The sequence below is a fragment of the Nematolebias whitei genome, chromosome 3 (assembly GCF_014905685.2).
Source record: "Nematolebias whitei isolate Nwh7 chromosome 3, NemWhi1, whole genome shotgun sequence".
In the NCBI taxonomy this organism is placed as follows: Eukaryota; Metazoa; Chordata; class Actinopteri; order Cyprinodontiformes; family Rivulidae; genus Nematolebias; species Nematolebias whitei.
The window spans coordinates 28,197,584-28,209,189 of record NC_056500.1 but is presented as its reverse complement, the minus strand read 5'-3'; the positions used below and the strand labels follow the sequence as shown (position 1 = coordinate 28,209,189).

Here is an 11,606-nt window from a genome sequence, read left to right as displayed (position 1 = left end):
TAAATGCTTTGAAAAACTAGTCATGACCCACATCAAAGTTACCATCGACATTAGCGAGGACCCTAGATATTATCAGATCGGGCTTGACCACCATAGGGTCCCCAACCTCTCATGTGCAGTCCATTTAAACCTGGAATGTTTCTACGTGCTGTGCAGCTAACCTCAAACTAAACGCAAGAAAAACAATCTGGCGCTGGAAGAAGTGGATACATGTTAAGAAACCACAATGAGTAAATGTCAGTAAAATACAGTAACTCTGGAAAAAACAAAAAATATATGTGTTGTTCATAGGAAAATATCTTCATATAGGGAATGCTCAAGTTTAAATACATTCAAGAATGATCAACAATTGTTAAAATTTTAAATGGTGGATTAATGTTAAAATTTGTCAGAGTTAGTATATTGCTCAAATATTGTTGCCGACCTGTGAGCACTATTGACAAAAAATAGATTTGCCGACAGAACCTCAAGGTTTAAAATTAAGTACAAACAAATTAGCTATGAGAAAAAATTGTGCGAAATTTCTGTGCGATCAGCTCAGCGTGATCATGAGGACATGGCATCAGCGGGAGTCGCGGGGGTCCAAGAGATAAACCTGACAGCTCCGACATCAGCTGCTTGTTCACGCCGACATCAAAACCTGTTGGTGAAAGTAAATCAGTTTTAAAAGTACAAAGATGTAGTTGCAGAAAATTTGATCAGATCCAGTTTTAGTGGAAAACATCCAAATCAAGACTCACCGAGTTTCATGGCGTAACTCAGAAGCTCTTGCATTTTGAACTGCACGCAAAAATAAAAAGAACATCAAACAAATTTGACAGAAACATGACGAAGAGGTCAGGAACATCAAACAACAAAAACGTGCAGTACCTGTATGGTCCTGGCTTGAACAAGGTCACCATTCTCAAATGCAGCTATGAGCTTGTTGACATGACATCCAATATAATTATATGTGCTGCGTGGCAAAAAATTAAAAAGTATAAAAACACTTGAAGAACAAAACGGAAAACAAAACTAATTAAAGACCACTGACCTGCCAACGGCTCCGTGGACTCCCATAGCCAGACCTGCTAACAGTTGCTACGAAACAAAGATTTGTTTATGAGTTTAACTTTGTCACAACTAAAAAATTTAAAAATATATAAAAATAAAAATAAAACCTTTGCCACAGCTATTAGAGTAACAGAACGTCATCAAACAATCGACAGTGATGTAGCAGTTTTTCCTATTTTGATGCGACATCGACAAAATAGTCAAAACAGGTGAAATATAATAAAATAATAAAAAAATGCCTTTACACTAGGCCTGTCACAACAACAAATTTTGCTGGGCCATTAATTGTCTCAGAAATTATTGCGATAAACGATAATAGTTTGAAATTTGACAATAATTAGTAATTAGTGTCAAATTTAAGAAGAAATGTTGGTGAATTTGTTTTGGGTGTAGTATCTTTTTTCGTATCACCAGATGGCAGTATAAGACTGAACTGAATGATGGATAGGGAGGGAGCAAGCAGCGTGTCTAAGAAAAATGGGAGGGAGGCCCTATGACATGACATGGGCTGTCTCTTTGGTTCTCAAAATGACGGACGCTCATTGTGGCTTGAGCTCTTTAGCATAGCATTTTTTACAAAGCTTTTAATTAAAAAACAAAAACAAACCAGTACACAAGTTCTTGGCTTCTTTTTGCAGAGAAAAAACTTTAGATGAAGGCACAGATTTCATCCATGAATTTTGGAGCTTTAACAAGATGGAGGTTTTTCCTGAGGTTGGCTTGTTAGCTTAGCTTCTCAGCTTAGCTGCTTTTAACTGTCCAAAAACGCAATTTTGGACAGTTAAAATAGATTTTGAAGAGAAAAGGAGGAGTCAGTGAAGAGCACCGGAGTTGAGCTTTTTGTCATCCAGTATCTTCAGTAGAAAGAGATACGAAGAAACGATAAAGCTGATAAATGAACATGAGGCTGATAATTTTCATTTATCTTGCGATTAATTGATTTATTGTTTATTGTGACAGGCCTACTTTACACAAGTCATAGAAATATACCCCAAACAACTAATATTTATTACTACAAAATATAAAACAGCATCACATCAAATCTGTTGAGACAAAAATCACAGAACAAGCAAGGAGTGAATTCATTAAAGATAAAAAAAAGGGCAAATGTAATTTTGAAGAAGGTGCAAAGCTCTGCATCAAAGTTTAATGCTAAAGCTGAGAGGTCATGTTTAAAAATGTGCTTTAATGACATCTTCTATTGTCAGTCCATCCATCCTCCACTTGTTCTGAAGTCGAGGGGCAGCAGCTTGAGCAGGGCGGTCCAGACGTCTCTTTCCACAGCCACCTCCTCCAGCTCTTCTGGGAGGATTTTAAGGTGTTTCCAGGCCAACTGAGAGACAGAGTCTCTCCAGCTTGTCCTGGGTCTTCCCCAGGGTCTCCTCCCAGTCGGGAATGCCCAAAGCACCTCCCTAGGGAGTCGTCCAGGGCGCATCCTTAACAGATGCCAGAACCACCTCAACTGGCTCCTCTCGATGTGGAGGAGCAGTGGTTCTACTCCGAGTCTCTCCTGGATAACCATAATGGACCTGCACAGAGTCCGCAATACTGCAGATGCTGCACCAATCCATCCGTCAATCTCTGACCCCATTCTTCATTCACTTGTGAACCAAACCTCAGTATACATGAAATCCACTTGAGGCAGAACCTCACCCTGGACCCACTGAGAGCAATCTCTCTGACTGAGGACCAAGGCCTCAGATTGGAGGTGATGAGTCTCCTCCCAGCTGCTTCACACTTGGCTGTGAACCACTCCAGTGAGAGCTGAAGATCGCAGCACGATGACGCCAACAGGACCACATCATCTGCAAATAGCAGAGATGGAATCCTGAGGCCACAAAGCGGACTTTTCCGTCCATGAAAGTTATGAATCATGTTATGAATGGAACCCCTAGATAAACGAGGGACTACTGTACAAGTGTTTTGAATTGCTCTTTGTCACCTAGAACCAATCTACCATGGGCGATCCTACCAGAGGGAACAACAATTGCCCCAAACATCGTAGCTCCTAGGATCATTCAGGCGCACAAACTCCTCCTTCCACCAAAATAAGGCAATTCTTCTTTTTGCAAGGTAATAAATTATTGTACACTTAGTTATTTTGACCGGTTTATTTTCTTACAACAACAACAAGAAATTCTTTCAAAGTTACGCTAAAACAAAAACCAGGACCATCACTCAACGGATTCAAGCTGAAAAGACATCCAAGAACATCCAGCAGACAACTATTAGTTTGTGTCTTGACCTACTGTTATGCATCATTCTCAGCTGTACTGAATGATAATAATGGGAGTAATACATGCACCACTTATTAGCACATCATAATCATTTTGTAATCATGGCAAAACAAAGCTTGTTTTTCTGTCAGTATCAGCAGAGTTAATCTATGATAACAACATGGTCATCTCATAATCTCTAAAAACAAACAGAACGTTTATGTTATTAATTGTAGGCACAGTCATTCTTGGCTTTTGTAGAGTATCTCTTCATAACACAACTTAAAGCCTCCGACCTTATAAATATGGTAGAAAACTACAAAGTCTGCTAGAATTATTCAAATGTCACTTACGCCAGGAGTTTAAGGAAACCCATTTTTATTAAATTGCTTTGTTAAAACCCAGATCTGAGACTGACTGAAAATCTATAAACTGTTCCAACACTAAGTTGAAAAACAGGCCCTCTAGCTTTAAAGACCTTGAACAGTTCAGTTTTGAGGAATGGGCAAAAATCCTGGAGGTTTCATGGGTTAAACAAACAGACATTAACCAATCAGCTTGAGCTGTAAATACTTATAAATCCTGCAGGTGTGTGAGTCAGGGCAGTGTTTGACAAAGTGGGGGCCGCCAGGGGGCGCTAGGAGAGCCTCAAAAACTGGAGAGAAGAAGATGGAAAAAATAAATAATAATAATAATAATAATAATAATAAAAATAGCACACTAGGGAAATCTGTATGTCATTTCCAGATAAACACACTCGAGAGAGAGGTTAGATTTCTTTTGTTTTGTTCTTCTGGTCAACAGTTCGTTGAAAAGTTGTTTTTTTCCCAGTGGGAATATAATATAGTGTTTAAAACATGTTAGTTAATAACATTTGTATGCTCAGCAGCTGTAATAATTAATAGAATATAGTGAATAAAAGTTAAAACAATCTAAAAGTTGATGTTTCTTTACATATTTTGCAACATTGTTTGTGGGTTTGCGAGGGGGGGCCTCGGCCAGAAGTTAATGCTGTTTGGGGGGGGGGCATGGCATGGAAAAGTTTGGGAACCCCAGAGTTAGGGCACTCTGTGTTTGAAATGATAAAACCAGCTTCAAATCCAATTTCATTCCATTCTGAATGGCAACACCACAGTAAAACACCACAGTAAAACACCACAGTAAAACACCACAGTAAAACACCACAGTAAAACACCACAGTAAAACACCACAGCGTAGTGAATATTTTTTCACAGCATCGTGAGCAGATCTATCGGACAACAAATAAGAGAAGAAAGGAAAAGACTGACCTCGTCCACCCCGTACAAGACGGACCACTCAGGCAGGCAGTAACTGACACACTGACCCAAGTCCATGAGGTCATTCCCAGTGAACTTCACGCCTCTGAAGGAGGGAATGAGCTTCTCAATACCTTCTATCACATCTCTCACTTGCACTAAAAGAAACGAGACAACTCCAGTTTCACATCACAAACTAAAACACATAAAACATGGTCTTTAGTTAAGTTTAGAGATGAATTTAGCTGGAAGTGATGGGACTGCAGAACATAAAAACCACCATCAATGATACTGACCATTAACACCAGTGAGTCCTGGGATTTGATAATAGTAGAAAGGCAGATTTGGAGCCGCTGCAGCGACTTCCTTCATAAATGCTCTCAAAGTCTCTGAAACGAGAGGAGAAAAACTTTTTAACGTTTTCAGGCACGTTCAACAGTAGATATGTGAATAAAATGCTGCAGTGGGTAATGGTCCATCTCCTCCCATATGAGAGAATAAAAATAAAGACTGTCAGATACCTGCATTTCTGGGCTTAAAAAAGAAGGGGGCGATGACTGCTATCCCATCAGCCCCAATTTGTGCTGCATGACGAGCCTGGAGGGGGAACAATTATAACAATCAAATCCAAAAGGGATGGAGAGTTTTTGCATCAGTGGCTCTACAATCAAACGGTTTCAATATTTTAAAAAGCTATAATCAATAAAAACAACAGTAACACTTTATGTAGCATTTTAGCTTTAGTTCACAAGTATTGTAGCACGTTGAGAAACACTTCAGCTTTCACAAATGACATTTCTTTACTTTCAGAAAGAGACAAACAAAAAATATATTTTATCAACATTAATGCACCATTAAAAAAAAGATACGGGAAAAAATAGATAGACTTTTATGTTTAATACAAATAAATTCACCTTCTTGCACTTTAAAACAATTCTTTATTTTAAAATTCATTTGTGGGCTTTATACTCAAAGAGTCTATTTTTTTTACTCCAATATTATAATAAAACTTACTAAAAACTCACAAACATTTAAGTATTTTAGTATTACTTATTTATGTATTAGAACATACAATGCAATCGCATTAGATACTATGCCAAATTTCAGGTTAAGGTGCAAATAATAGTGGAAAACGATAATTTGCTAATCTTCTTTGCATTTAAAAATATATGTTTAATTACTAATATACTGTAGATGAATAAAAAAAAAGTGTTTTTATTTTTGCATTCAGATTGTTTTCTATAGCTATTTTAAAGACTTATTTCCAACATAACTTTAAGCTTTGGGGCATTTTGATAAACTGTGGGGATTTTTTTTTAAAGTGACAGTAACTATGTGAACAATTACAGATCAACGATTCTATTTTCTAAAGAAATTGTCACTTGTAATCTACAAACAACAAACAGGGATGTCGTTGTGTTAACTGTGATTCAGTGTTGGAGGATTGTTTTCGTGTCAGTGGAAAAGCAGACCCACCGTTTCTACCAGGCTGAATACTTAGAGCTCACAGCTTTTAGCAACAGCTTTTCTGTAGAAAAGCTTCTTCCAACTCAGACAGGTAGCTAAACTCAAGCCAGTGTTGTCCAGATCCGACCTTGAGAAACTAGTCCACGCCTTTGTCACGACCCGATTGGACTATTGCAACGCACTGTATGCTGGGATCAGCCAGGCCTCCATCTCACGCCTTCAGCTTGTCCAGAATGCTGCTGCTCGGCTTTTAACCAGAACTCGTAGGTCTGAACATATTACTCCAGCAGTTCTGTCGTCCCTTCACTGGCTCCCTGTTCCTACGAGGATAGTTTTTAAAATTTTTCTGTTGACCTTCAAATGCCTGAATGGCCTCGAACCCCTTTACCTCTCTGAGCTTCTGGAACCTTACGTTCCCTCTCGGGACCTGAGATCATCCGATCAGCTGCCTTTGGCTGTTCCAAAAACAAGACTGAAGCTCAGAAGGGATCGGGCTTTTTCAGTCATGAGCCCCAAACTCTGGAACAACCTGCCCCCCCAACATCAGGCAGGCCACCTCCCTTCCTCACTTCAAATCCCTGCTAAAAACACATCTGTTCTCTCAGGCATTTCATACAGTGTAAATTGATCTAGTGTTTTTTAATCTGTGACCTTATGTTTTAAATGCTTTTTATTAATTCTTCAGTTATTTTCATTATTAGTGTATTGTATATATATATATATATATATGTTTATATATTTTTCTCTTTAATTTACTCAATGATTGTTGTTGTTCTTAAGCACTTTGATAACAGGTTCTGTTTTAAATGTGCTCTATAAATAAAGTTGACTTGACTTGACTAACAGTAATATGTGTATAAAACACTCCCCCCCCACCCCCCCATGAGTGAAGGGAGAAGTGAAGTCAAGCCTGTCATTACATTACGTAAATCAGTCGCACAGAAAAAAATCACACTCACCAGCTCCTGGGAGTCTTTAACACTCATGCATCCAACATGTACAATCACTTGGTTCATTCTGTTGAGACACATAAAAATAAAAAATAAACATTTTAGAGTCAAAATTTGTTTGGGAACACATCTAATCAAAAATACTGACCTGCCCTTAGCTTTCTCACACCACTTCTCTGCCAGGACCTTCCTTTCTGCTACAGTGAGAGACATGCTCTCCCCTGTGGTGCCATTCACTGTAATAAATAAATAAATAAACAAACAAACATATCACTTGACATTTGTTTAGAACATAGAACATGACTGAAATATAAGATACAAAAAAAGACAACTGAAAATCATTTTGGCCTAATTAAAAACAAGTCATTCTTATTGAAATGCATATTGTGTAAATTATTTAAATTTTAATTATTGAGCCTGTTAAAATGCAAGTTTTCCATATGCACAATAAACGGACACAATTTCATCAAGCTGAACATGAATACACTGGTAGAGTTTAAACTTTTTTTTTTTTTTTAACCATAACCGAGTTTCAGTGTTGGAGCAGTCTGAATATTTGGAGAACGACTTCAGGAGTCCTTCAGACTGTATGCAATGCATTTAATGCAACGTGCGCACGTAATAAAATCCATCCTGATAATAGCATGCACCTAGATAGCACATAGTTTACCAAAAACTAAATAATTGTGACTTCCAGACGTAATTTTCATATTGTAATTGAGGGAATAAAACGAGGACCGCGATTCATTTTCTGTATTTAATTTTTTTTTTTTTTTTTTTTGGCATTTCCTTTTGCACACAACTTTCCAAGTTTCTTCCAGGTCTCTCTTGTAAACGAGTCCCCGAGGCTCAATGGGATTAACCTGTATAAATAAAGGTTGAATGAAGAAGTGAAGACAATTCTCTGTTGCCTCATGCAAAATACCAAAATACAGTATATTCTAATTTTTTCTTCTTCTTTCAGCTGTTCTCTTCTTCAGGGGTCACCACAGTGAATAACTCACACCAAGACTGGTGGTGGGTTCTGGGCTTGAGTTCTGTTTATTGCATTTTTGATTCAATGCAATAAAATAAATAAATTTAAAGAGGTACGCAGATCACTGTAAACTCTGATTTATTTACATAATTATTTTAATCGCTGGATGTCCGGCCCCCCGAGCTGCTGGCTTTCAGAAACTGTGGCCCCCTGAGCAGTTTAGTTGAATAGTCCTGCCCTATTTTCCACCACCACTCCTATATTCTAATAAATTACGTATTAAAATATTTTTGCACGGTAATGCAATTTTTCTTTCTTGAGTCAATGCACATTTGAAATGATCAGCCATTTATTTAACAGCTGGAAAAAAGGACAGAACCAACATGATATTTAAGATAACACCAGGACAGAACAATGTTTGTTCTGTGTTTTTTTGTTCTCCGGATAAAGGAAATAAAATTGAGCAAAGTCAGCAGGATGTCTGGAGCAGATGACAAAGTCAACATGTAAGAACTTGCTTACTAAAGTTTTTAGCTTCTGACTCACAAAAAAAAAACTGTCAAAGACTTGCAATCTCGACAAATACACTACTAATAAACTACTAACACATTACGCTAATTTATAAATTTATTACAAATAAATTAATCACTTGTAGCAATTATGGTAAAAACGTGCAAGCAATTTTAAATTTGATTAATTCCTTACTTGGTGGTTCCAACCTCCAGTAAAATGGATCATGTTAATCACACACTTGCTCGCTTTTGTGACAATATTTTAGTCATTTTATTTGGAAATTTATGAACAACTTTTATAAAATGTTTTAAGAAATGGAGAGTTAACAAAAGACAAACAAAATACTAAACTATGCCTATGAAACAACATGTAAAATAAGAGATAATCAAGGTGTGAACATAAAAACAAACTATTAGAATTCCAGTCAAACTTACCAAATATGCCCTTTACACCTTGCTGCTCGGACAGGTAGTCAATGTAAGGTCCAATAACTGATAAGTTGATTTCACTGTTGGGGTTAAAATGATAAACAGATCTCACTCATTTGACTAAAGAGCAAAGGAACAATCATGATTCAGATTATAATTACAGATGTGAACACATCATACCCATTGATCACAGGAGACTGACTGCGTTCACACTTAGATCAAATAATGAAAAATAAATAAACACAAACAGGAAAAAAGATAAAATAGATTACAAACAGATTCTTACCCCTGGGAAGTGAATGGAGTAAATGTAGCTGCTACAAGTCCCGTCAGCTTTTTCTCAGCAACTGGATCCATGATGGACTAAACTTCTTAACACAAGAAAATAAAAACGGTAAATGGACTGTACTTATATAGAACCTTTTTATCTTATCAAGATACTTGAAGTGCTTTACACTACAATCTGTACCCTCATTTACCCATTCAGCACTCTACTAGAGCTTTACCAATATTACTGTAATCAGTGCTTTAGATCAGGGGTTCTCAGACTTTTTGGGTTCAGGGACCCCTTACAGGGGAGATAAAGTTTCAGGGACCCCCTCATAACTCTCATGTTTATTAAATAATTTTCTTCAGTTTGTCTCTTTAATGCAGTGGAAATATTTGTGTAGCATAAATACTCAAGACCTGTTCTTTAATAGTGTTAATACAATTTTTGTACTTTTAAATATGGCATATTTTTTATTCGAGACACAATTAACAAAATATATAACTTCAACTTCCAAACATTACAGTTTTGAGTAAATTAACAGCATCAAAAACCACTTTAAAAACTTTTACCTATTCACTTAATGAACATAAATGTATTGACACTTCTTCAAATTATTACAGAAAACTCTTTACATAAAACTGAACAGAATCACAACAGCAGTAGTCAGACCAAGTAACAGGGATTCATTTGTAAACAGATCGACGCCGGAACACAAACAGCAGGTGGGTCGGGTGGTGCGTGGGTTTGGGGGTCCTTCCCCAGAAAATTTTGAATAAAGTAGATGTGATTTCCTGCATTTTGGTGTATTTTAACGGGTTCTTAATCTCAAGTCCAGTCAAATTTATTTGTATAGCACATTTAAAACAGGAACTATTACCAAAGCGCAATCTACCTGCTTGTAAATATATATATATATTTATATATTATTTTATTTGTGTTTTACCATACTACTTACAGGTGCTTTTAATGCTTAACACAATAAGTTTGTTTACAACTAAAACTGAAAAAAATAAAAATAAAAATAAAAACCTTGGGGGGGCGCCGGCCGGCGGGCCCCCTGGGGTCCAGGGACCCCAAGTTTGGGCGCCACTGCGTTTAGATCACAAGTCAACTGGAGGAGGACTACTCTTCTCAGCTGCCCCAGATAAAGACGAAATAGAAACAAATGAAATTATAGTGTTGCGGTAAAATTGTTAGTAATTGCAGAAACATTGTTTTTTTTTTACAGGTAAACACAAACAGCAGCCCCACCTGATGGCTGTCGTCGAGCGCACAGAACGCTGACAGCTATGTTATTATTAATAGTTCGCGCTTTTATAAGTTTGTATCGCAAAACATGAGTCGCACAAATAGTATTATAAAACCTCTTTTAGTGAACATGTTGTTAAGAGTGTGAGAGCGAAAGAATGCAGAGAAGCACATCGTTAGCTAGCTAATAATAATAATAATGGTTAGTCTGACACAAAACGCGGTGGGAAATCCTACTAGTTTTCTGACTTGCAACTGGAACACGACAGTACTGTCACGTCATTCCAAGGTCCGACTTATTACACACGAAACAGCACAAATCCTTGACTTCAACGAGCAGGAAGACGGACGAACATCCCCGATGAATCTCCGAACTTCGAGCTGAGTCTGTGGTTCTAAATAAATACATGTTGCAAAAGGGCCAAGAGAAGTACGCATGCGCAACAGCGCAAGTTCCCCAGCGTCTAAAAATCCGTCTTTATTTCTTAAGTGTTTCAATGTGCGTTGAACTCAACTAAAACACTTGAATAGATTATCTTTTTGATATTTTAAAATAAATCGTACATGCTGAACTGTAGGCATCGAAATGTAATAATAATAATAATTAAAAAACCCGCTTAATAAAACAGCAAGAACAAAGAAATACAGGATACTTATTCAGAAATCTAATTATGAAAAAGGCTATGAAAGGTTATAAGATCCGTCGAAAGTTCTGCTGTGTGTTCGGGACATAACATTTTATTTTGTGTGTGAAGAAGATGTTTGTCAAACACTGCATTCACAGCCCATCATGTGAAACCGTCAAACGTCAGCGTGATACCGCAAAGCTCCACGGGAAATGTAGTTAAATGTTTGAAAATCACATACATTGCATTATACAAACACGGTTTCTTAGGATATGAATTAATTAACATGTTAATTCTACAAAACATTAACACTGCCTTGAATTGTTTTTAGGGTGAGGTGTTATAAAGCTAAAAATAAACATTTAAAAAACAATTTATCTTGCTACTGACCTTTCCTTCCGACTACGGTGACATGACAAGCATTGAAAAAAAAAAAAAGAATGATAATGATAAATGAAAAAGAAAAGAATGATAATGACAAATGAAAAAGAAAAAAATGATACATGATAATGAAAATTTTAAATAAAAAAATAATGATTTTTTTTTTGAGAGACATAAGTTGATGGCTTTTATTTCCTTGA

The 11,606-nt window shown here is 36.9% G+C and overlaps 1 protein-coding gene across 1 annotated transcript; it reads right to left on the bottom strand.

Moving 5' to 3' along the window:
* Positions 1 to 304: 304 nt before the first annotated feature.
* npl (N-acetylneuraminate pyruvate lyase (dihydrodipicolinate synthase)) lies at positions 305 to 9,237 on the bottom strand. The gene is made up of 11 exons (XM_037674768.1): positions 9,167 to 9,237; positions 8,887 to 8,960; positions 7,112 to 7,199; positions 6,973 to 7,030; positions 5,068 to 5,143; positions 4,843 to 4,935; positions 4,559 to 4,704; positions 1,034 to 1,080; positions 871 to 955; positions 741 to 780; positions 305 to 640 (listed from the first exon to the last, which is right to left on the bottom strand). Exons 1-11 carry the CDS (start codon positions 9,235 to 9,237, stop codon positions 495 to 497), a joined length of 924 nt encoding a protein of 307 aa, XP_037530696.1. The 3' UTR covers positions 305 to 494.
* Positions 9,238 to 11,606: the final 2,369 nt, after the last annotated feature.

Excerpts from the sequence above, each read along its gene's own strand:
- npl (XM_037674768.1), bottom strand. The coding sequence starts at position 9,237 with ATGGATCCAGTTGCTGAGAAAAAGCTGACGGGACTTGTAGCAGCTACA. Across the intron at positions 1,081-4,558 it reads TCTTGTACGGGGTGGACGAG|CAACTGTTAGCAGGTCTGGC; the intron begins GTCAGTCTTTTC and ends TTTGTTTCGTAG. Across the intron at positions 781-870 it reads TTCAAGCCAGGACCATACAG|TTCAAAATGCAAGAGCTTCT; the intron begins GTACTGCACGTT and ends TTTTGCGTGCAG.